General features: G+C 50.0%; 1 protein-coding gene across 1 annotated transcript in view; it reads left to right on the plus strand.

Moving 5' to 3' along the window:
* LOC105185379 (protein turtle homolog B) overlaps positions 1–26,588 on the plus strand; it is a 158,147-nt gene that overhangs the window by 54,527 nt on the left and 77,032 nt on the right. The window contains exon 3 of the mRNA XM_025298237.1: positions 2,028–2,250. Within this exon, the coding sequence (XP_025154022.1) occupies positions 2,028–2,250 (223 nt within the window). The remainder of the gene's footprint in view (positions 1–2,027; positions 2,251–26,588) is intronic.

Below are 26,588 nucleotides of genomic sequence, written 5' to 3' on the forward strand. Positions count from 1 at the left end.
TCATCTTACTTAGCAAATACTCTGGTAATATTGACTATATAAAAGAGTTACTTTACCTACCATTTTATATTTGTATCCATATAATAAATTTAGTTCAACTTACTATAATTCTTAGTAAAAAATATTATATGGTTGGTTGAGTATACTATGCTTATATCGTAATTATTACCGATATTATGGTAATACTTACAATAAATATGATATTTCGGACTATAATTTAGTTACTATATCATTATAGTTCCAGATATCGTATACTTTTCTCTCAGTGCACTGTGCGGCGGCGGGACCGGCTCGTACGAGCCCTCCCCGCGTTTCGCGTCGTCGCCGTCATCATCGTCTTCGTCTTGCTCACGCACTCGGAGAGCACGCGACTTGCGACCGCGTACTTTCGATGTGATAAGAGCAATTTTCTCTTTTATTCGGAAATGTACGCGACAAACGAATCAGGTCGGTTAGCCTCTCTTTATCGTCACCGCTATTAATTTCTTATCCATACATCATGTATCCTTATCTGTATACTAAGTTTAGATATGGTCTTGACATTCATCAGGTGAAAACTCACTGGTCATAATTACAGTAAGGTGCATAATGAATGATGGAGGTCGTATAAAATTCGCCCGTACTCGCGTTCGCAGCGATGTGCCTCCAATAGTTAGTCGGACGACTGACTTTTTTTTACGGGGCACAGATTGCTTTTCACTTCTGTAAGGACGAACAATGAGCTAATAATCTAGTTATACAACTACCGAGGAAGTTATACGAAATTATTATCAACACATAGAGGACACGTAGAGAAAGTTTCCGAGTTACTTCAGAAGTAGTAAAAATTTTTAAACGCACGAATGAACAGCAATACTCGAGCTACCTGTGCTGCTTGCTCCTGATTGCTAAACTTCCGTCACTCGGTGTTCGGATATGATTATGATCCAAATGAAATTACCCGTCGACTATTTATATAAGATAATTCACTGTCATAATTGTGATAATTTATCCACAGACAATATACAGACTATATGTTTCTTATATGAAACATCTCTTTCATGCCGTTTTAATCAACTCGCGTTCAACTGATTCCGATACCTGTCAGATTGAAACAATTCGAATTTGTACATGGATATTTTACTATAATGCACGATTGCATAAGTAAAATGCAGCTGCAAATTGGTGCAAATGATACAAATGACCGAATTAAAGAATCGATATATTATAACAAGAAATATATATGATATTATAACAAGAAATAACAATGGAGCGAAAATGTTAAGATTAATAATTGCAACACATCGGTGTCCACATCGGTCCGGATGTCGAGACGTGTTTGACGTAATTGCGCTACTTCCATCTCAACTCGTTATTTTAATTCGCGCCACCACGCGCGCTAAGCTTCAATTGGAATTATGACTATGTTGATTATTCGGCTGATCTGTCATTTCTCCGATTTGTCATGCGTCATGCCATATTATATCGCATTTTGCTGGGACCAATGAGAGTTTTCACCTAATAGATGTCAAGACCATATCGGAACTCAGTAGCAATTTTTGACACGCAATTTTCGCTCCGTGAAAATCGCTCGGATATGTTGTTCATTATCGGGAAAGCTACTCCGTCCGTCCGCTCACACCTCTACACCGTTTATCAAGAGTGAAAGAAGATGATTATAATGACGATGACAATGATGAAGAAGTGTCAACGTGTGCGACCAGAGTTTGCCACCAGCGCGTAGCACGTCGAGGACGCACTCGGGAATGTAATTAAAAGTCCCAGCCGATATCTAGCTAATTATAGGCACGCCTCGCACAAACGGCGCGCTAATTACGTGTCCCGGCGAAATGGGTAACCCTTAACCGGGCACAAAAGATCCCGGGTACCGCGCGCTCGACCAGCGTGAAGTCATTTGCGATTCTTTCTCTCTCTCTCTCTCTCTCTCTCTCTCTCTCTCTCTCTCTCTCTCTCTCTCGCAGCACGACATTGCGGTCGCCTATTTCGCCCGCGTACTAACCCTCGATCTGTCTCCTCTTCCTTTGCAGATGACGCTACAAGTATCGTGGGTCCGGCACAGGGACGTCCATTTGCTCACGATTGGCCGTTACACGTACACGAACGACCAGCGATTTCGCGTGATCCATCCCGCCCAGTCGGAAGACTGGACGCTGCAAATAAAGTATCCGCAGCACCGGGACAGCGGCATTTACGAGTGCCAGGTCTCCACGACGCCCCACATGAGTCATCTAGTCCATTTAAGTGTAATCGGTAAGTTACGGTAATCGACATACAGCTCATACACAGCCGCCACGATACAACGCAAATCACGTTGGTCACGATCGACAACATGACTGGGACTAACGCGAGATTAGCTGTGTGAGGCTCAAGTGTGTGTGTGCACACACACATGTACATGAGCAATTGTACATTCCGTGTATATTGTATATTCACGAGAGAATACGAGACATAATTAATACTTTCGAGCGACTCGCGCGCTGACCTAACCGTGCGCGTATCATAAATTCGCGAAGACAAGTTTGGCGCATATAGCTGCACATTCAATGACGACACGTCACGATGGAGAGCAAAGTCGAACAAAGCGCGCCCGAAGAGACGCCAGTCGCTCTCGGGTATTAACATCGATCGTAAGTCATCGCGATTGCGCGCCGCGGAATACGTTTATCTCCTCTCTGTTTCTCGCTCTGACGCTCTCTCTCTCTCTCTCTCTCTCTCTCTCTCTCTCTCTCTCTCTCTCTCTCTCTCTCTCTCACTCTCTCTCTCTCTCTCTTTCTCTCTGAAGCGCGCGCGCGCCCGCGACGTTACGCGGTTTCTCATCAAATATTAGTATGCGGGGAGTATGCGGAAATTCCGCCTAATTACGATGGTGTACGCAACAATTAGTTAATCCTAATCTGAATCTGCCCCAGTTACGTAGCAACTGGGCGGAATTTAAGCCAAGCTTAAATTCTGGCGTAGCGCCAATTGAACACCTGGGATTGGTTGATACCAATGTCGAGGTAAGCTCTCTGCCTCCTCCAGATAGGACCGGCTTTCCATTACCGGAAATTATCCGACCGAACTTAAATTCGCCGACGACGCCCTTCGACTTTTTCCCTTCCCCCCCCTCGCTTGCTTATCGCCGCTCATCCGGTCGCTTCTGCGACCGCATGGGGGAGAAGAGGGCGGATGAACGCCCTGCGGGTAATTACTTGCACGTCGATAATCGAACATACATGCACGTAATTCGCGCGGCTGATTCGATCCTGGCCGCCTCTCGGACGGCCTAGCGCCGGCGCGCGAAAGAACTTTGCCAAGACTGTGATCGTTTAAGGAGCAAACTTTCATGCCCCGCGCTTATACATCGCGCGTAGCGCGGCGCTATGAAAAACTTTGGCGATCGCTTAAACGTCAGAGCGGGGATTTATCCGCGACGGCGCGGCGAATTGATTTAAATCGTCCCGAGGGTGGCGCGTCGCGCCGCACTCTCCCCTCTCTCTCTCTCTCTCTCTCTCTCTCTCTCTCTCTCTCTCTCTCTCTCTCTCTCTCTCTCTCTCTCTCCCCCCCCCCCCCCCAAAGCGAATCTCGCGCTAGCGCTCGTGCGCGTCATCACCGTCGTCGTCGTCGTCGTCGACGTCGTCATGACCATCACGGTCGTGGACGGTCGCCTTCACGGATTTCCCCTTTAAGCCCCAGTCGCTCGACCGGCAACAGCCGCCTCTTTAAATTTCGCCCACATTGAGACGAAGGTGAACGAAGGGACCGAGGCGCGGTCGTATTTCTCCTTTCCAGTGTTCTCCTTTTTCGTCTCTTCCTCTTTTTCGTCCTCTTCTCTCCTTCTCCGCCCGCTCTCGCACCCGTTATTCCCTTCGAAAGAGCGATCTCCGAGGCGAAACGCACGCGGACGGGGACGAAGCCCGCGGCGAGAAGATGAGTAAGGAAAGGGGATCGTTTATCATTTTCCAGCCCTGACCCTTAACACAACGGCTGAACAAATGATCCTAAGGAGCAACGGCTATACACACCTGCGCGGGGATCGGCTTCTCTCTCTCTCTCTCTCTCTCTCTCTCTCTCTCTCTCTCTCTCTCTCTCTCTCTCTCTCTCTCTCTCTCTCTCTCTCTCTCTCTGTCTCTCTCTCTCTCTCTGTCTCTCTCTGTCTCTCTCTCTCTCTCTCTCTCTTCCTTTCTGTCGAAAGAGAGAAAGAGCATTGTACCTTTCTTCCGCGGGTAGCGTAATTACTCATCATCAGGGAGAAAAGCAACTTCGAGGACTCGCGCGCTTGCTATTTACGGCTCTTGCACGGCGAATCCAAACTCGCGCCGATAAAATCTCTCCCTACGGTCGCGGCTCCCCGTTAACCGAATATCGCTGTCAGTCGGATAAATGACGCGTCTCGCGAATCGAGCTCGCGCCTTCCAGCGAGTTTCCGAGAGTTCCTCCTTCGACGTAACACCGTGACTCGGTTCTTCTTCTTCTTCTTCTTCTTCTTCTTCCTCTTCCTCTTTGCCTAGTTTGTTTATCTCACGCGTATTATTTCGCCGATGTCGCCGTGTCGAGGCAGCGCAAAAGTCGCGGAGACGAAATAAAAAATACTCGCTATGTCCTTCTTACATCGCACGAAGCGATAACCAATAGATTTCACGACTCGCCTCGTATAATCGGATCGATGAGCTTATATGACAGAGTCGAGAAACAACTTAAGCCACTTGTACCTTTACAAAGTTATAGTCCCGTCGAGCGTCTTACTGCTCGTGCCGAGAGCGAGAGAAAAAGAAAGAAAGAGAAACACACACATACACACATATATACATGCACACACGAGAGAGCCCGGTAAATTTGGTTTGCGGCGCGATAAAACGGAAACTTCGGCTTTTCGGAGTCGAGTTACGAGAGAGACGAAGGACAGCGAGCTGCCTCGAGAAGAAAAAGAAGTCTCCTCGTACACGGGAGAGCTCGATGGCCACGTCTATAAATTAATTAACGCCGTCGCCGTCGTTTGCCGGCGCGTTGCCGGAAGGAAACGTACATTAATTACACGGCATATTTTACTTTTAAGGCCCAAAGTTTTGTAGCTTATCGCGCCCCCCTCCACAAGCACCCGCCGGAGGGCGGCGGAGAGAACTCGCGCGCGAGCCCGGAAGTTCGCCGCGGATTATCGTTCGTTAATTATCAGCCTCGCTAACAATTAAGCGCTAAGTCTAAGTCGCCGCCTTCGTTACCCCCCCTCCCCCCGCTCTTATCCGCGACTGTTATTAACAATGCAATTTCGCGACAGGTATCTCGAATTCGTATCACCGATGTAAGTGGTGACTTCGGAGAGCTTAAACGTGAAGAAAGGTGAGAGAGCGGGAGAAAAAGGAGAGGAGAGGAGGGCGATGGAGGAGGCTGGAGAGAGATCGGTAAGCCGATTGGCACGGTGACGAGGACTCGCGCGGTTATCGTGCCGTTTAAATGAATAGCGAATTTTCCCGTCGCGGCGAGGCATCCGCAAATATTTCCGTTTCCCCGGGGTTATCCCGGTGTGCTTAAGTTGCGCCTGTATTTACATTCACTTACCGCCTCGCTCCGAGAGGAACGCGCGGCGACGGGCGCGGCTTTCGTGCGCGATGTCTCCGCGGTGATTGTATTTGCTCGTTTCTTCTTCTTCTTCCTTTCCTTCGCAAAGGGAGGGACCACGTCAAAGGGCTGATATTTTAGCCGTTAGCATTCTTCCCTCCACCGCGGAAGGACAAGGCGAAGGACCGACTAATTGAGATGCTTTGTTACGCTCCCCGTCTCCCCCCCCCCCCCGTCAGGGAGATTACCGTTCGGCTCCACGTTCGTTCGGACACGTCGCGGAGCGCACGACGAGGGGAACGCAAGGCAGCGTAGCTCGTTGCCGTTTCTCCCTTTCGCGCATCCGCGGCGAAAACAGCGACGTGACGCACAGCTTTCCTTCTCCGAGAGACGAGGTACAATAGATTCCGCGGCGCGATTTACGGGTCCGCCGCTTGCATTCTTCAAGATTTCGTTTAACCGCGGTAAATAAAATTGCTCGACGACCGCGAGTATTTTTCCCTTGTTAAAGCACCGTCGCGCAGCGGAGCGGTACCTCTCTTCCCCGTCTCCCCTCGTTCCTTCCCTCTTTTATCTCTCTTCTTCTCCCTTGTTATTTTTTTTTTCGTCAGTCTCCCGTTGAAGAATTACTTTCCGAACCGCGCGCGCGCGCTGCGCGAACGCGAGACGTCTTTATCATCGCGCCCGTTTCAAACGCCAGCTGAGTCATCGAAACTGATAATTTGAGAGCACGGGCAGGCCCGTGCAATCGATGAGACTCGTGCCTCTTTAATTTCTGTCGATGCAACGTGTTCTCCCCCTCCTCCCCCCCTGCTTTCTTTGCGTGCCCTTCCGCGGCACGCGCTCCCTTTCTTCTGTTTTTCTTTCTCTCCTGCCAACGTTTGCCCGTCCGCGCGAACGACGGCCGAGCAAAAACGCGAGTATCCGTGACGTGTGAGGAGCGCGCGCGATATTCAGTTTCCCGTTAACGATATCTTTCCTTCCCCGCGATATATTAACGCGCGACGTTGCCGAGCAACTACCAGCTAATAGATATTACGCGTATCTCCCGATCAGGCTAACGACCCGACATCACCGACCTTTATTAACGCGTTAAGCTCGATTGCGCTCGCCTAGATGTCGCGGCTTGATATCTCAGCCCGCCTCCCCCTCTCCGTCTCTCTCTCTCTCTCTCTCTCTCTCTCTCTCTCTCTCTCTCTCCCTCTCTCTCTCTCTCTCTCTCTCTCTCTCTCTCTCTCTCTCTCTCTTTCTCCCGCCGGCAAATGCTTTCTCTCCGTAATGCGGCTCGCAAATTTGCAATATCCATACCTTCCCGTTACACTTCTCCTCTCGCGCCGCCGCCGTCGTCCCTTACGCCCCCCCCCTCCCCCGTGAGCGGCGCGCACTCTCACCTCCGTCACTCCATTTCTGCTTTTACGAGCGCGTAAAAGCTCATAATGACACCCGAGCCCAGGGAACCGGCCGTAGTGAACCCCGTTCTTCGCGCACCCGCCGAGATCCGCGCGTGCAAGAATAATTGACGAGGAAGCGCGCGCGGCTCTTCGCGGCCAATTAATAATAACGCGACGGCAGTGTCGTCGGCGAGATCATCGCGGCTCGTTTGCATTCCGAGTCGCTGCTGTGGACTCGCGGGAGGGAGGGGGGGGGGCGGAGGTTCTCCGGATATCTCTGGAGTTAATTCGTGTGAGAGGATCGCGAAGCAACGCGCGCGGGGATGATCTCGGCCCCTGCCGATGCACGGGGGTGAATAAGAGGCAAGGAGGAACGGGGTGCGTCGGGGAACCGATAAGGGAATCGTAACGGCGCGAGCAACGTGGCGATTTTAAACGGTCATCAAGAAGGTTCTCGAGAGGAAGAACGAGGCTGAAGAGGTCTCCTTCTTAAATTTGATTTCCCCGCGGTGTAAAGTCCCGAGAACGGCGCCGCCGTAATCGCGCGCGCGCGCGCGCGAGTCCCCGCGAGCCGGCGGAACGACGATGGAAATTATCGCGGAAACGGTAACCGCGTCGCCGAGAGCACGGCCGCAACGATCGCAATCTGCAAGCAATTTTTTCATTAGTCGCGAGTGCCTCTTATCGGGTATAATTCGAGGTCTCGGGGAGGCGTTCGCCGAGAAAAGTGTCAAATTCCCGCGCGGTAAAGTGCACTTCGCCTCTATCTTAAGTGAGACCGGCGGAAGCGCCGAATAGTTTCCCCTCCCCACCGCCGTGGTATTTTTCCCGTAACTTTGATTAGGAGCGTTCCAATCGAGCAATTCTCTCTCTCTCTCTCTCTCCCCTCTTCCTTTTCTTTCTCGTCTCTTTCCAGCTTGCGCCGCGACTTCTTGAGAAACTCAGTTCGCGCGACAACGACGAGTCTCTCTCTCTCTCTCTCTCTCTCTCGCTCGCGCCAACGCGCCCGATTATGGCGCGATCGATCAATGGCCGCGAGTAACAAGCTGTAGATACTTGTGGCTCAGGTGACGGAGACGAAGCGCAACATCTGCGAGCTGACGCGCGGCCCTTCTCTCACCGGACGGGACGGACGTTCACCCGACTTGTGTTTTCGGTTAGTTCCCCGGTCCTACGATCGACTCACTCCACCGGCGGCGATACAGCATATTCAATCCGAATGTTCAACATCGCGCGCGGCTATTAAGGTACACGAGTCCGAGATTAGCCTCGTCGATGTCGCGGCGGCAACATAAATTACGGCTCGTATCCCTGCGGCTCGTCGGCGTCATTTTTCCTCGATACACATTCGGCCGCGCGCCCGTATATTTATTTTACGCATACATCTTTCTTCTTTATCTCGGTCTTCTTTTTCACCCCGGAGAGATAGATGGAGATGGAGATTAATTGTCGATCGTAGAGTCGCTGGACAATTAATTACACCGATAGAAAAATATAGTTGAATCAACTATAATCTCACTATATTTTATAGTTCATTTTGGCCGTCAAGCATATTTTTATAGTTGGCGGAACCTGCAAGATATATAGTAGAATAAACGCAAACATATAGTCAATGATTGCCTCAAATAACTGTTTAGTTACTTTTACCACACATATGGTAATTTCTCATTCACAAATATAGCGAGATTTAATATTCATACAGTTACATCTGTCATCATTTAGCAGATATTCTGGTAACATTGACTATACAAAAGAGTTACTTTACCTACCACTTTATATTTGTATCCGTACAATAATTTTAGTTTAACTTACTATAATTCTTGGTAAAAATATTATATGGTTGGTCGGGTATATTATGCTTATATCGTAATTATTAATTACCGATATTATGGTGATACTTACTATAAATATGATATTTCGGACTATAATTTAGTTACTATATCATTATAGTTCCAAATATCATATACTTTTCTCTCAGTGTAACACGCAAAGCCCGGCTCCGTGCCCTCTCACGGCCTTTGCCCATTGTGCGATATCTGTAATGCGATTTCCGACGCTCCGACGTACGCACGCCGTTCGCACGCGGAGCCTTGCGAGGGAGCACGCAGCTTGCGCGTTAGACTCTCGGTCGAAATATCGCGCGAAAAGAGCGATATTCTCGGCGAGGCGAGTGAAAAACAACGGATATCGTTGACGCGAGAGAGCCGCGCGGGCGTCCCTATTGACCGGCGAACAAGTTCGGTGCTGTCGGCCGGAGAGCGAACAGTGGCCGTTTTATTACGGTGCCCCGCGAGTACGTACATATTTTTCCCTCGCCGGACTTTTGTTCGCGGCAACATTTCCGTTCGCAAACTTTAATAACGGCATCGGCGAATTTCACCGTGAAACTTGCCGACCGAACGTTCATTACGCGGGAGATTACATTTGCGCAAAATGAGTTCGCGGGTCCGCGACGACTCCGCGACGACGCCGTATTCGTCGTATTCGTGTAAGCCGCTTTTGTACGACGGCTCGTGTATGCTAATTATCATCTAACGTGGTTCCGCGCTTCAAGGGAGAGAAAGGATTACTCCCGAACGTACCGACACACAAGGGTAGCCAGAGCAGGGGAGCAGGAAGGAGGGTGCACTCGGGGCACCCGAGTGAAGTCGCATACTTATGAAACGTTGAAGGCTCCTTTGAGGATCTCCCGGCCGGTCTCCAGGCTGCTTTCAGCTGTTTGTGTCGGGACACTTTCTAACTGCGTTACCATGACTGCACAACTACGGACCGCAGCGCGAAACGCATGGCGATCTGTGGACTTCGCAGTCCACCTGGACTTTGAATCCATACACTTTGAGTAGAATAGCCACGCGGATATATCGGCCCGCTCGCGGTCGGAAAGTCTCGGAGTGGAGAGCCGTGTGTTATTGAGAGCGTCAATTTTAGGAAAGGACCCGACAACGCGCGTTGTACCTTGACACTCGCGGGGGCACGGCACGAGCGAGCGATTACGCTGGAATTCAGCTGGAAATTAACGATGTACGGGTTTGCGGTCTCGCAGCAGCGGCAAAAGTGGTTTATTTTGTAATTATTTGTAATTCGGCCACTCGTCCAATACGTTGATAAGGTGCAACTCCGTTGGGAGCGCGCGCAAAATAATATAATTATTTCACTGTAATGTAATAACATTATTTTCAGTAACAGGGGCACGGAGGGATCAACCTTTAATTATTATATAGTTATAAATTTAAATGATCATATATTTCGCGAATTAAGCCATTCATCGGTGATTACGTTATTTTCGCGTATCTCTTTCATTATCACTTTTAAGCGTCACGCTTTCGCGCGCGTCAGCTCCATGAGAATTGAAATCAGCAACGAGCTTACTCAGCAACGAGAACTTTAACAATGACAGTAACAAAATTATTATTTTCGCTCAATCAGACTGAGAGAGAGAGAGAGAGAGAGAGAGAGAGAGAGAGAGACAACGGGCGTACGTTTGATATCGTCTAATCGTTGATTCATCGCGATGCATCCATCTCTTCAAAGGAGGGTGGGAAATTTGGTTCGATTGCTGCCGACATTAGATGCGTCTCGATTATACACGCCGCGACTTGCAGTCTTTTGTTCCAGAATTATTCTACCTTTTGATAGAACCGCGTTAAAATTAAACGTGATAGTAGCCGATTATACAGCGTGAACCATTCAGAATTTTTATTATAATATCGTTTCATCGATTAAATTAGTATTTCTGAAGCATATTTTACTTATTTACTTATTCATATATTTGCATATGAATATTTATTTATTTAACTGCATTTGACTATATACTATATTTACTTATTCAATCGCAATTTATTCCTATGCTCAGACGAGAGTAGAGAATTGGCAGTTTATAAATATACGAGATAACGCGGAATTTTCATTTCCATCTTCCTGACTTGCGTATGCAATTAACATACGTGTTATTGTCCTCCATATTCATATGAAAACCTCTAAGAGAAGAATAGTGAATTTCTGTAACGTCGAATGGGAAATAAATTAGAAACAAGATCGGTTGCATCATTAGAGAACGCGTATCAGCGAATCAATGGGCGGTTTTCAAAACGTTCCCACCGGTTATCAATGGGAAATTATAATTATGATTTTTGTATATTAGATAAATTATAGTATATTAGATATATCAGATAAAACAAATATAGTATGCAAATGTACAGCTGATTAAAGTTGCTTCAAATGGGGGCAGAAGTCGAGCCAAATTTCCCTGCTGCCCTCCTTTCTCCGAGTAGAATTTCAATCAAAACGAATGAAAATGCACTCGATGCGATAGAATCAAAACGCTGCCGCAAGAGCGAATGTTTAACTCAGGCTCAGAGTGGAATTTTAATCCGTACGAGTGAGGGGAGCGAATGAATTTGTTAGTTCGTCATAAATTTGTTTCTCCGCAACGATGAAGTAGTCGGAGATTCGCTCTTCAGTTTTGAGTGAAAATATTTATTGGACGAGATTCAGAATGGAGTAGTGTTCATTCTGTATTCGCTCTGTAACGGCTGGAAGATCCCTCGGACTCTACCGACTCGATTAATCGCGTAATTTTCCGATTCCGAGGTTCGCTCGAAAAGATTCAGAGAGAGAACGAGCGAGACGAGAGTATATCAAAATCGTCGCTGGCACCGACGCGACGTCTCTCAATGGGCGGCCGATCGATCGGGCGCGTCGATAGCCCGAGATTGCGGAAATTCTTCGTGAGATTCCGCCGTAATCAAGTTACGCCGCGGCCGGGGCTCGTATAAGAACGTGGGAACATTTCGTAATAACGATAGAGGATCCCGGTGCTCCTCCGGCTAGAGTCTGGCGGACGTCTACGGTGCCGCTTCGAAAGTTTCGTATGAAAACAATCCGCGAAGTCTTTACCGCTCCCGATGAAGATTATCCAACTTTCCGCCGGTTGATTTATCTCGCCGTACCTCCCATCGCGGCCTTTTACGACGCCAGTTATGACGGGATTCTTTTCCGCGCCTGCGTAATTACCGTCGCGTGCTACCTCGTTCGCCCTCGACGTCTGCCTGCTGCAAAATATACCGTAAACGCGCGGCAACGATGTGACATGGCGCGCACCGCGCGCGGTCACCGTTCCTCGAATTTACAAAATCATGATACAGAGCCGCGACGAGTCGATATGTAGTCGGGAGTAGTTGAACGCACGCGCATCTTGATCCTCTTAAAACGCAATCAACTTTCCCGCGGCTTGCAGCCGCGCGCTGCACAGCCGCCACAGCCGGAAACCAGCTGCTCCGTATAATTCGCGCGAGGCATTCTCGCACGCGCTCGCTCGTCCTCGGCGTAGTCATCGCTCGTGTGTCATCGCCGCCGGCTGCGAGCCGCTCGATTAATGCGTGTTTTTCGGTTTTTTTTTCTTTTTTTTTTTTTTTTTATTATTTTCCGCTTTGCAAAACAAACGGCGTAACAAAAGCCGCGCGCTACCGAGAACTCAACATTTCTATTGTTTTTAATTCAGCGATCGTGCACCAGCGCATCTACAATGCGCGCTCCCAGGCTGCGCGGTTTGAAAATTTAATCCTCCCAACCCTCCCTCGTCGCTTTTCAACCACACTTTGTGCTCTTTTCCTCCTGTCTCTCTGTCTCTCTCTCTCTCTCTCTCTCTCTCTCTTCTTTTCCTCACTCCTCGCTCACCCCCCCAAGGGGTGTGTCTAGAGTTACGTCGTCGTAGGTGCGCGCGCGCGCGCCCCTTTCGGATCTCGCTGCTCGCGAGACGGACGGATCTCCGCCTGCGAGTCCTGTGATTTAATTCTCGCGATGTAAATCCCGTGGCAGGCGCAGGCGACGGGACAAAGACGTTCCGATTAACTCGGGGGTGGCAAGCGGCTTATGTAATATACGTAAACGGGCGCGTGCTGTACACCACGGGGTGTACATCATAACGTAATGCGAGGATCGCGCGATCTCCGCGCGCTCAATTTTACTAATTGAGAGACTCGCCATTAGGAGATTCCAGGATGAAGGATTTCGCCCTCAGCCCGCTCCCCCTCCCCTCGCCCCCGCGCCTTCGCGCCACGCCATATCGCGCCTTCGTCGCGCACCGCTCCACCCGCTCCGCGGCCTTTCTCGTGGTGAGAAAGGCCATTTGTCCAATTCGACGATCGAAGAGAGATCGAGGTGTCCCGCGCCGGTCTATCAGCATCGTCATTTAATCTTCGTGATTTAAAACCGCGGCGCATCGAGGCCTCCTTCTGTCCGACCGCGATCCCCTATCGCGACCTGTCGAAGGAACAACGCGAGGGAGGCAAGCTGCCGCGAGAGGAGGAAGGCGGAGTCGAATGAAAGAAGATGAAAAAGCTCCCGATGAAAAAGAGCCCGAGGGAGCGACGGCGCAGGGGCGGCGAGGGGCAGGGGACGAGAAAAAGAGAGAGATCGCCGGGCGATTCTTCGGCCGTTATTTCCGCTCGATCGGGAGGCTCGCTTCTCTCGAGGGCTTCTCTGTCGTTGACACTGCCTTTCGCGCCGGCCGAAGCAAGTGGCAGCGGAATAGGTATCGGCGACGATACAATGGCGGGCCGCGTGCGCCGTCTTTGTGTCACGCACGAGATGAAGTTCGCGTCCCGCTCCGATCGACCGGCGCGATTGCGAATCGGACGAGCTGGCGAACTGCCGTCGCTCGGCGACAGGAAACTGATGATAACCGCCATCGCCGCCCACGCGTGTTTCAAGTGGCTGCGCGTGTGCTGCCAACGAGGACGCCACCGCAATTCGCGTCTCTCTCTCTCTCTCTCTCTCTCTCTCGATGCGTCGGTGCAACCGCGAGTGAGTGACAAAAGAAAGGAGAACGAGTGACAAAAGGAAGAATGTAGAATCAAAGAAAGACGAGTCGCTGGAAGGAAGAGAGAGAGAGAGAGAGAGAGAGAGAGAGAGAGAGAGAGAGAAACCGCGGGATTTTCACCCCGATGAACCTCCGAACGTAGCCAGCAGCCACCGGGAAGGATTCATCTTCCGGGAATTAGCGCGCAAGAAAATTCTCCTATCGGATACGCGCGTCGCGAGGCTCATGGAAAGAAGGAAAGGAGAGAGAAAAAAGTGTCTCGTGTGTGACATCTCTCTCACTGAGGCTGCGCAATAACGCAACGCGCGCCACGTCTTGCGCGTCAATTCGTGCTCAGAGTCTTCAAAAAGACGAGAGACCCCTTCTCCTCCGACCCCTCGACGAGGAGCATTGCTCGCATCTTTCATGTCGGCGGAAAGGGCCGGGGGAGACGCGGGGGACTTAAAGGTTTGAAAGACGGTTAATTAAACAAGCTTGATTAAATTCGCGTGGCGCACGGAGAGGACGCGCGGCGAGGCGGCAGCGAGAGGTTTACGCGCGATGTTGAACAGTTCGCAACACTCGTATCAAACGGACGACATGACGCAGGATGACAGACGACGTATCAGTCAGTCCAATAAACAGACGAGCGGACAATATCTTGCCGCGCGCGCGTCCGGGCTTTCTCCATACGGCGCATACAACCTTCCTATTTACCCGGCTACATGGGAAACCGGTTATTGGTCCATATTCGCAACAGGCAAATCAATACGCGCATATCGGAATACTCGGTCTTCGATCCGCGTTGCGGCGCATGTTCGAGAACGGGACCAGACACAGGCGAAATCCGTCGCAATTGCGCGCGCGCGCGCGCGCTCTTGTGTGTTCGTAAAAACGTACAAGCGCGTAACGACGCAGCTTCACAAGTCGCCGGCTAATTTATCGAGCTTCGGCAAACATTAATAATCGGAGAGTCACGACGCACTGGTATCATCAAGCGCTGTATAACGTCCATTGTAAGGTATATTTAGGTATTACGCTCGGGTATACGCGCGACAAAGAAGCGTCGTTCATTTTTAGCGAGATGCCTCGCGTTCTTTCCTCCCTCCCTTTCCCTTTCATCTTCTCCCGGCTCCATCTCACTCAACTCGTTACAATATTTCATCTGCGCTCCTCTTTTAATTAGATTCCGTTGCGTAATCGGATTCTCGTAATCAAGAGCCGATTCCAAAGATATCTCTTTTTCTCCCCCCCCCCTCTCTCTCTCTCTCTTTCCCTTACTCTTTTTCTTCCTCTCTCTTTCCGGACGTTCGATTTCTCCGAGTTTCGTTACGATCCGTCGTTACCGTTTGCTCCGTTCCCGCGTTTTTAATCAACTTTATGCCCGCCGCGATTCACCGAAAGCGCAGGCTTGGCTATCTCGGCCGTGCAGCGGCGTACGCAAAGGTCGAAGGTCGCGCGCGCAGCAGGTGACGAAGCGGCAGGCGAGCGGAGCGGGCGCGAAATCGTGTTCTCGGTTGCGCGTTACAAATCGGCGGACGCGATTGTGTATTATTGGCAATGATCCTCCCCCGCGATCGCGAGTTATCGAAGTTTCGGAACGACCAAGTTCGACCTGTCTGCCTGCCTGCCTGCCTGCCTGCCTGCCTGCCTGCCTGCTTGCCCGCCTGCCAGCCTGCCTGCCTGGCTAAATCCGCCCGTCCACCGCGCGCCGGTCGGGCCGGGTCGGGCCAATCCATGCGGTTAATTCACTCGCGCACTTTGAAACTCGATAACTCACGGATTGCTCGTCATAATTGTACATCGATGTCGTTACTAGGCGATTCTACGCTACGTTACCCTCGACCGGATACGTTTAAGCGTAAGACCATTTCCGCTGCTGAATGGAAAACAGTCGCGGTGTATGTACAACAACGGTTTTGGCAACCGGCGCGACCGGCGATTGAAACGCGCGCGCGCGCGCGCGCGTCGTCCCGCGCCGCTCGATTCGATCTCGCTCGATTTGCCTTCTCGTTTCGCCCCTGCGGCCTCTCTGGCTTCCCCTCGGTCTCTCGATCTCTCTGTTTTTTCGCAAGCCCTTTTTTCCGCCTCGCCAACACAATACGCGATACGCGCGCGCAACGCTGCAGAAGATTGCGTGCCGCCAAAGTTACGCGTCTCATCTACAGAAGGCACGTTCGCGAGAAGACGCGGCGAGTGAGACACGTAACGGCCGAGCCTAACGTCGTCAAGCAATTCCGTTCAATTTCCATGCGACTTGCTGCAGCTCAGCGGTAGCTCGCGCATAAGAAGCACGCTCGCGACTTGGCGCAGCCCTAGCGATGTTGCAGGGAAAAGCAGCGCTCCAGTTTCGTAACACTTCGTAACGACATCATTCTCTCTTTCTCTCTCTCTCTCTCTCTCTCTCTCTCTCTCTCTCTCTCTCTCTCTCTCTCTCTCTCTCTCTCTCTCTCTCTCTCTCTCTCTCTCTCTCCTCTCTCCTCTCTCTCTCCTCTCTCCTCTCTCTCTCTCTCTCTCTCCTCTCTCTCTCTCTCTCTCTCTCTCTCTCTCTCTCTCTCTCTCAATGGCTCGCTCGATTGCTGCGACTACTCTCGCAGCCTCGCGCGGGAGGAGGAAGCGGCGAGCGGCCGGAAGTGAGGTTATTTCCGCGATTTGTCTATTTCAATGACGTAATCTCTTTAACGCAAGTGAAACAGGCGCGAAGAGCGAATCTCGGGTTTTCTCCGCACAAGCGGAAAAAATTACGGGTCGAAATTCGGCCGATAACAAAATCAACGCGAACAGTGAGCCAGCTCTAAAAGTGAGTTCGTCCAACCCGGTTCGTGTTGCGTCACTTTTTTTTACCTCTCCGTAGCGCAGCGCTGCGATGTTTCGCAGCGGCAGTACCTCTCAGCGCCGTCTGATTGAGAAATATCTACATCGTTACTCCCGCTGCGCCCAAGTTCCCGGACAATGAACGGAGAAAAAAAAGGTAAATATATAGGAAAGGGTGCACCTCACCGATTTTCTTCATTTTGAAGTATGTTACGAAGGATGAAATTCTGAGTGACTTTTCCTAATACAATTATATGGGAGTCGCTTATAGTTTCTGAGATATTTGACTTTAAAGTTTTATAATTGTACGTTGAAGTATACTTGAAGTAGACAAGCAGTTTTCATTCACTTTAAATATAGGGAACAGTCAATCTAACTTATTGCATCTTTATATATTTTTGGACATTGTTGAAAAAAGTTCTCTTAAGATCTATCACCTGGCTCAACTTAACTTATTATAATATCTGCATATAATTAGGTGTTGTGGCTTTTAAGGAGATCTTTTCAACATCGCCCAACAATATATAAAGATGCAATAACCTAGGTTAGGTTAGGATTTTTTTCTCTCCCGCTTATATGTACTGTTTCCTATATTTCTACGTATACACTATGTTTGCATTAACTGTTTGGATTCTACTGTAAATAACGTCAGCTTATGATATCTGGAATTTAATTCCAGGATAATCAAAATTCCAAAACTTTAAAATCAAATATCTCGAAAACTATAAGCGACCTCCATATAATTGTATTAGGAAAAGTCACTCAGAATTTCATCCTTTGTAACGTATTTCAAAATGAAAAAAACCAACGAGGTGTACCCCTTTCTATATATTTACCTCTGCTTCGAATATACTTTAACGTACAATTATAAAACTTTAAAGTCAAATATCTCAGAAACTACAAACGACCCCCATATAATTGTACTAGGAAAAGTCACTCAGAATTTCATCCTTTGTAACATATTTCAAAATGAAAAAAATCGGTGAGGTGTACTCTTTTCTATGTATTTACCAAAAAAAAAATGTCCGGCGCCAGGCTGGAGTTGGGAAGAGAGAGAGACCGTATGATAACCCGCAGAAGTTGGCCCTGTTTAGCAGAATGATTGGCCGACGACCGTACGGTTCGCCGACTCCGTAGCCGCGTTTCCCTCGGCTCGGCCCGCAATTGCCGGGTATCACGCCATCTTTATTGGACCTCCGCTCTTCGATGTTGAATATCTCGCGGATCGGGCGGGCTTACGAGGCTCGCGCGCGATCGAAGCTTGCGACTGAAATTGCGCCCGATTCGCCGTCGTATTTGTTCAAACGACGCGACGTCGGCGCGACTCAACGAGACCGGGCCAGCTAAGGATGCTAACCGAGCGTGAAGATGGAGATTTCCTGGCGAAATCGGACTCGGTTATCCCGGACGGCGAAATCGCCGGACAACGCTTGTTAATCTCTCCCCGCTTAGCGGAGATTCGACGGCCGCGACGAGAAGTATCCCGAACGCGGGGCGCGGGGCGACTTAGGGCGACGCGACGGGCGTGATTCACGGAGAATAAGAAAGCACAGCTGGCGATGCAGACGTGAGAGCGCTCGCAGCTCGCTTTGCAATTCAAGGTGCAATAAATTGGGAAGAGGTAATCAGGCAAGATGCGCCGAGCGGGCAATGGCGGCTCCGAACGGGGAAGGGACAGATAAACGTCCGGAAGTTTTGCGAGATCGCATTCAGATCGGATTTAATTACGAGCGACTCCATCGGGCTGGTCTTTTCTGATTGGACTGCTTCCGCCGCCGGCTACATGCGGTCTCTCCGCACGAACATGGCACGGCCACGGACGTGCGGCCATTTTAGCCGCCGCTGTCGGTGAACGCCGGCCGAAACACGGGACACGGTAAAGGCGAGTGTACACGATAGTAACAAGAGCTGTGCGAAAATATTTTAGCAGCGCGAATTCCCGATCAAATTTATCGCCGCCCTTTGCATAATGCGAGCGTGCGCCGCTGCGGGAGAGATGGAGGACAGAGACAGAGAAAGAGAGAGAGAGAGAGAGAGAGAGAGAGAGAGAGAGCGGAGGGGGAGAGAGAGAGAGAGAGAGAGAGAGAGAGAGAGAGAGAGAGAGAGAGAGAGAGAGAGAGAGAGAGAGAGAGAGAGAGAGAGAGAGAGAGAGAGAGAGGTCGTCAAATCGGCTCGCAGCGCAGACGAGAAACTTTCGCCGACGAAACTGTTATTAGCCTAAACTTTACGTGTCTCGACTCCGTGCCGCTCCCTCTTTCTTTTCTTCTCTTGCCATCCGAATGCTTGAAGAAATGCGTCGCGAACGTCTTTATGGACAAACATCGTAAGCGTAGTCGGCCCTTCGACGTCGTATTATGACCGCGCGCGCTCGTACAGCGGATGGAATATCATGGAAAAGCCGCGGCCATACGAAAAACTTTATATCTCGGGCCCCTTTTATTTCGCGCCGTCGCGCGGAAAGTATATGCGTGTACATACATGCGCCGCGGGGACACGCGTGTTACATACTTCAGCTTACACGCGCTATAGTAGTCCGTAAATTTCTATTTCTTTACGGCTGTATGTGCTCTCTCCCGACCCTGGACATGTCGCGGCGCGGAGAAAGAGCGCGGAGAGATCGCGGAGAGATCCGCATTGCGGCGTTCGACGAAAAGAAAGGGCGAGCCCGACGGAGAAGGAGGAGGAGGAGGAGGAGGAGGAGGAGGAGGAGGAGGAGGAGAGTAGGAGGTATTTATTCCTGTATCCTCTCTCTCTCTCTCTCTCTCTCTCTTTCTCTCTCTCTCTCTCTCTCTCTCTCTCTCTCTCTCTCTCTTGTTCTCTCTCCCTCTTGGGAAGAGAGAGCCCGTGTGTGTTCTTTTCCTGAGCGCGCAGAGAAACGGAAAACACCGAGTACGTAATTACTCTTATGCTTACGGGGTGATATAAGCTAACGCGATAGAAACTTGCTTAATTACTCCGCCTCCTGCCCTCTCTCTCTCTCTCTCTCTCTCTCTCTCTCTCTCTCTCTCTCTCTCTCTCTCTCTCTCTTTCTTCTTCTCAGTGATTTTAATATAGACTTAAAAACACAGAGAGACGACAGAGCGCGAGCCAACTTCGACCGAGCTATTTGCGTGTTCGATATTTCTGCCGCCTTTGATCTCACTGTTGGGATAGTTTGAAGTGCTCGACTTAAAAGTTTTCCCAGTTACGCCTACGGGCCGATTCAGCGGCCGTCACGGCGCGCTTATTTTACTTGGGAATAGCTCAAACGGCCCTTCCGGCTGCTGGCTCTCGCCGGTGCATGCGCTAAGTGCGTTGTAACGCCGAGTATTTTCGATTTACGCGCCTCACCTGCCATTCGCGCGCCTCGACGGTCCCGGCTTATTTCCGTCGATTCCGGCGAGAAACACGATTACTACAACAGTGAATCGTTCGAGTCGTCGGGACTCGATACGCGACAAAAACCGTTCGATTTCTCCCTTCCCCCCCCCTCTCTCTCTCTCTCTCTCTCTCTCTCTCTCTCTCTCACTCTGTCAATAGGATCATAAAGGGAAGAAAAAAGAAGGAACATTAGCTAACAACAACAAAGTAGCTTGACTTCGCGTGTTTAACGCGCGCAAGTATGGCGACGTGTGTCGCGACGGTGTGAACCGCAAGCGTAGAAAGAAAAGGAGAGAGAAAAGAAGGCTGACGCGAAAGCGACGAAGCAGGGGTTACAACTCGGAGACGCGGGGTTGCAGCTGTGGTGATTCCGGCTGGCATTACGTGACACTGGTTTCTCCCGGCGAGAAACGACCGATGCGACGACAAGCGCCGGAAATTGATGCATTTCCTCGACTACCGACGACGCCTCCGCGATTACGCCACGCGATTACGCATAGCACTTGTGAAATCCCTCGATTTTACGCGGTCGGTGCCGCGCGAGCGCGTCTTAGTCGATCCACCAGCGCGCGCTGTTCGACATTTTCGCAGGGAGGCTTCTCTGAAGAGAATTTCGACGTAGCGGGTATCTCTACGTGGCGTACGTGAACTTTTCGATAAATTTCGAACGTTTAATTTTAAACGTTTCCTCGCCGCGGCCATCTTGACTTGAGCGACATTGGCAGCGACGAAATACGCGCTCACGATTCCGGCAAAGCGCGTTGAGATGTAAAAAGATATCTTTGAAAAGGCGGCACTTGCGAGAGACTGATTGGAACGCTCTCGACGGAGCAAGAGGCAAGCTTCCGGAATATTTGACGAAACGATCGCGAGTATCATCGTTCGATTAATTCTGACTCTCGATTCGCAGCTTCTCGCAGCCGACGTCGTCAGTCAAGATACGAGCACGGAGAAAGGAGAGCGGGAGCTTTAATAACGAAGTTTTTATGTCGGACGAGATTTCGTAGAGTATGCGATACGCACCATGTGCGCGCGTATATATGCAATAAAAATGTCGGCACGGCGATACGGCCAAAGTCGCGTACGTGACTGGCTTTGTTGTTACCAAAGTGCATCGGCGAATCAAGCGTCGAGAATCGTGTCATCATGCACACGCGTGCGATCGCGTGAACGCATGCATGTATCTTATTACTAAGTATCGGCACTTGGCAACACGCCATTTACGCGGACGACAACATTAATTTCTAGCGGCATTTATCGGCGCGTCAATGGATGAACGATAAATCGCCGCCGCAATTGTGTGTTTAAAATGTGCGGTCGACCGCATCTCCCCCTCTCTCTCTCAGAGTATAATATACAGATTGCTCTTACCGGCGTTCCTCTCGACCGGCGACCATTTCTGCGTGTCGATACGAGCGGAAATGTAACTTAAAAACGATCGAGCGGCGCGCATTGCCGTGAAATCGACGAGGCGACCGATCGAATCGTCCGTTATTCGGCAGGAGGATACACGTATCCTCACCACCGCCGCCGTTGCACATTCGCGCGATAAGCCCTCCTCCCCCGCCGGCCAATACGCTCTATGCGCGCGTTTAACGCAATTAAACAAAACCGCGCGTCGCAAAACGCGGCTCTTTATTGCTCATCAGCAGGTGGAACTCAATTAGAGGCGGCCGCGAATTTGCATAAATAGTGCGGAACGAGCGTCCGCGCACACGTGTCGCGCCTGTTCCATCGGCCGTTTGGACGATTATAATGGCTCGCCGCGTCGACGCCCCCTGCTATACAATATATATATATATATATATATAGAATATACGAGGGCAGTCTGAAAAGTTCTCGGCCTAACAATGAAAGAAAACTCTTTTTGCCGTGAAATATGAAATTATTTTTCAATATAATCTCCTGAAACTTCAATACATTTATTCCGACGTTTTTCCAATAATTCAATACCATCATTAAAGTGTGATTCCGGAAGGAATCCTTTTCGCTCTGGTGTATCCCAGTGGTGGATCCAAGTTTGATCAATAGTTATGAAACGACGCTTGAAGTCCATTTTATTTTGCTTCAAACGATCCAAACACGCTTGAAAAATACGCATTCGAATGCGTTTTTGGTCAATTGTCAGCAAATCCGGCATCCATCTTGCACAAAGCTTTTTCAACTGGTGCTACTACTCGAATGATTTGACAGATCGAATAAAATTTTACATGGGTTTATATTATTAGGGATGCCACTTTTCAATACAATTATAGTTTGACAGTTTCTAATGCCATGTATGTGTCAGGTCGAGAACTTTTCAGACTGCCTACGTGTATATATATATATATATATATAGAATGTTCGAGTTTGGATTGCAACGAGAGAAAGAAAAGGGACATCTTGTCCGAACCGAATTGACAGGACTGAATTTGTCCGAGGCCGATGCTCAGAGAAAAGCGTCCTTCCTCACGCTCTGTTTAACGCTCGACCTCGCACAAACGTGCCGGTGCAATAATAATAATAATAATACGGGCCAAAGTCAAAATTCGACAAGGACCAAGTTCCGCCTGGATTTAAAGCTCTCGCGATTTAATGGGTCGGAAGGATCCGCCGTTGAAATTAAGGTCGACGATTCCAGAACACTCTGTATACATTCTATCCCCGTATTCCGAGCCTCGAGCTATCTCAATTAATTGCCGTCACATTATTTGCGGTCGGCGAAGCTCGTCCGACCCTCGACGGCCCCCCGCCCCGCGCACCCCGGCCGCGTGCTTATTCACCAGTGCGCGCGCTCTATCATTGAGTCGCGCGCTCAACGAAATCGGTTAATTCCGGATTACCCGAATCGAAAATGGTCCTTGCTTTGGTCCTTTCGCACCGCGGCCCAATTTGCGTGCGATTAGATAACGAGAGCTCACGCTGACGGTGATGACCGCCGATTATTGCGTCGCTCGCAGAACGCGCGAAGAAGGACGGGGGCGCGCGAGTGCACGAGAATACGCATGATTTCCGCTCGGCGAAAATTTCGACGATACGGCCTAATTGGGAGAGGGAGAGGGAGGGAGGGAGAGAGAAGAGAGACAGAGAGAGAGAGAGAGAGAGAAAAGGAAGGAAGAAAACGTCGAAATTAAAAGAGCGGTTTGGTGAACCGAGAGCTACAAGTGTGTAACTAAAATAAAACTTGCCGGTTAATTTCAAAGGGAATTTACCTTGATGAAGAACTTTAGTTTGGCGGAGTTACTTATCGAGATATTTAATGTTGAACATTTTCAAGTTATCAGAGAACCAACCCAAGGAGGAAGTTCACACCGGGGATCAAACGGATCCTAATATTTTCTCGCTATGCTACAGAGGGGCGACTGTGTCGGAGCGACGCGCTCTCAGCCACGCGTTCTTTGCAGTGTGTGATTTCTTTTCTTTCCTGTGTGTGATTTCTTTTCTTTCCTCTTCTCTTTTTTCCTCTCTTTGTCCCTTAACCTCCAATTAGACGTCTCGTCTAATTATCCCGCGCTTTGAACCACGAGACGCTTGTGGATTTTCTCGGCTGATTTAACAGCGTGATGCAACTGCGTGCCACGTTTTCCTCCTTCATCTTTAGTCCATCTCTCTCCCTCTCTCCCTCCCTCCCTCCCTCTCTCTCTCTCTCTCTCTCTCTCTCTCTGTTTTTTCCTTTTTTAAAGAGTATAATTAATTCGCGCGCTTTCGTATACTCGTACAAAAGCAGTTTTCGACGACAACGAAACGCCGGAACGGACGGGCGACACGGCGATGCCGTGATCGGAGCCTGCGAGCCGACTCGTTACCGGAATATTTTTAAAGCCATAACTGTGTAAGCGCTAAAGTGTTTCCGGAGCGCGCGCGTGCGCGCGCACGACCTCGTATTTATGCAGTGACATTTCGTCCCATCGTCATCAAATATTATTACATGTTATTCTGCGGCGAACCGTATTCGCGCATCCGTCCATTCCGTCGGTCATTAAAGCACAATCGAGTCCCGCACCGCGCGCATTTACGTGTATGTACGTACCGTGCATACACTCACACGCACTCGCGCGCGCCCGTCGCAAACCTATTTAAATCGCTCAAATTGGATACCGCCGGGGCAACGAATTTATCCGTTGATTTTTGCCAAGTGTCGATTTGCCGTGCGCTCTCAACGCGCGCGCACGCGTACGTTTCTGATTTTGTTAGCGATTTCATGCCGAGCGCCGGCAAGGGGGGGGGGAAGGGGAAAGAGTCCGCGCGTATTAATAGGCTCAGGTATTAACCATTGCAGCGTGGCGCCAACAATGATATCAAATCGATCCCGCGCACTCGCCACCGCTCAACCAGCCCTACAAAACTGCTGCGCGCTCGATAGAACCGTGACGAGTGATAAATTATTGGGTGCGATCCACTTTGTGCAAAAGTGCGTGTCGATTAATTGCAGCCACTTTATTTGTCGGGAAAGAGAGAGGGAGAGAGAATATATTACACACACACACACACACATACACACACTCTCCGGACGCATTCTCTTCCGCGGATCTGATCATCATATCGATTGGTATTGCGCGTAGGTCGGATCCGCCGGCGCGTTTCACGCAACATCCATCACGTTTTATCGGCCGTCGCATTTTCTTAACGCGCGCAGCTGATTTTGTTTCGTCCGTTCGGTCCATCTTACGCAGGCTTTTCGCGACTTTCCGCGATATCGTCGAGTCGGCCGATACTCGATACCGTCAAATACGCGACTCTATCGGAACGATAAGCCGGTGCAGCAGTTTCGGTATTTGCGAACACCCAAGCGATATCCTTCGCTCTCCACACCGCGCGAATGGGCTCTGTAAAATGTCGATTTCTCTGTAAAATGTCGCGTCGCTACACCACACACCGAGCGCTCTCCTCTTTGATCCTCCGCCCCGCGATTTTCTCTCTTTTTTAATTGTCGACGTGCCCTTTTCGTACTTTACGTATTTCGCGCAACGTGTTTATGACGCGTGCACAATCGATGCAGGCGGGATAAAGCTCGCAAAATATCTGCACGCGCACGCGCGCGCGTAGCTCATTTCAATATGAATAATTATATCCGGCCAAATACGCTTATAGATAATTTGTGAACATTATTCGTCGTCGTAGCCACCTAAATATGTTACGGGTCATGTCGATATATGGTGCTTTAGCCCGCATCATTTTAATGGATTACCATGGGCTGATTTCCAATAGAGAAACAAGCGATATCTCGTCCGCTCCCTCCCTCCCTCCCTCCCGTCCTCCCTCTCACTCTCTCCTCCTCTTTATCCGCTCGCTCGCCTCTCAACCTAGTTTTACATCGAACCGCCGCCGCTGGTCGATACTATCGTGCGCGCTCGCTCCTGATAAAAATCACACGAGCTCTTTGATATGGCAAAATAATGCGTCGCATTATTTTCGCTCCGCATAGCATAAGAGAGGAGCGAAAGAAGAACCCGTTGCAAAAGAGTGCCGTGGTGAGTTTTCACCAAGACCTTTCTTTTAGCGCGTATAAATAGCCTATCCCGCGGGCGTCCGCGCTTTCCTGCGCATCCTCTCAAAAAATTAGAGAGATACATTGAGTGCCAAACAAGAATGTCAGAGAGAGAGAGAGAGAGAGAGAGAGAGGGGGGGGGAGGAGAGGAGAGATAGAGAGCGCTAGAGCCAAGCGTGACTTGATAACGGCCACGTTGCCGGACAAGAGCGCGGAAAAAGATGCACGAGGTAGCCGAGGGAGATCGTTAGGATTGCATTTCCATTAGTTAATTTACTTTTCCGAGGGATCCTTAAAACTGCCTGCAGCAGCGCTCAGAGACACTCCGCGCAAAGTATCTGCATTAAGCCGGCGGACTCGCGATTAAAACTCCCCTTTCTTTCCCCGGACAAGTTGTCGCGGGTGCCGAGGTACTTTGAGACGTCAAGTTCGCCTCGCGAGGCGAATAATTGATATCGTTCGTTGCTCGAATTTCCGTTCGGCGGGCGCGCGCGCGCGTTTCTCGCCGTCTTCGAGATTTACCGCCGGCGAAATTTCCACTCGTTTACATCTCGTCGCGAGATATTAACACACCCGGTCTAGAAAAAATCCGCGTCGGAAAAACAGACTGAAAAAAAATAAAGGAAAAAATCCACACGCGGCGCCGATTCTCCATTCCATTCGTGGCAGACAAATGAGACGCGAAAGACACGTTTGGAATATCGAAGGCAATCGGAATTCGGCTGGCTTGAATATCCAATACGAAGTACGAGAGAGCGCATTTCCCTGCTGAGCCATATTCGCGAATCTATGAGAGACATTCTAATTTTCGCCTCGCCTTCTCTAGACCGGCCGTACTCTCTCGGCTCTCTCGCGCGTGCAGCGCGAAAACAACGGATTCTCGTCATCGCGCGCTTCGTTCCTCTCCGTCTCTCTCTCTCTCTCTCTCTCTCTTTCTCGCGCGCGCGCGCTTCCAGGGCCCAAACACTGTTTTATAAAGACGTATTGGCTGTATCGTGCCGAATGTTTACGATCATCACGCGGATGGCTGGGAAAATGTTTCGGATACCCGGCGGATACTCGGCTCTCTCGCGTGGTGCTCTCTCAAAGAACCGTATCCGGCCGGAGGGTAAACCAAGTCTGAGGGCGCGCGCACCGTAGAAAGTCGTTCGATACGGGAAGGAAGAAAAATAGGAGCCCCTTTGCCGAGATAAAAGGAATCTATGGCCGTGTTTACACGGCG

The sequence above is a fragment of the Harpegnathos saltator genome, unplaced genomic scaffold, assembly GCF_003227715.2.
Source record: "Harpegnathos saltator strain DR-91 unplaced genomic scaffold, Hsal_v8.6 scaffold212, whole genome shotgun sequence".
Classification (NCBI taxonomy): Eukaryota; Metazoa; Arthropoda; class Insecta; order Hymenoptera; family Formicidae; genus Harpegnathos; species Harpegnathos saltator.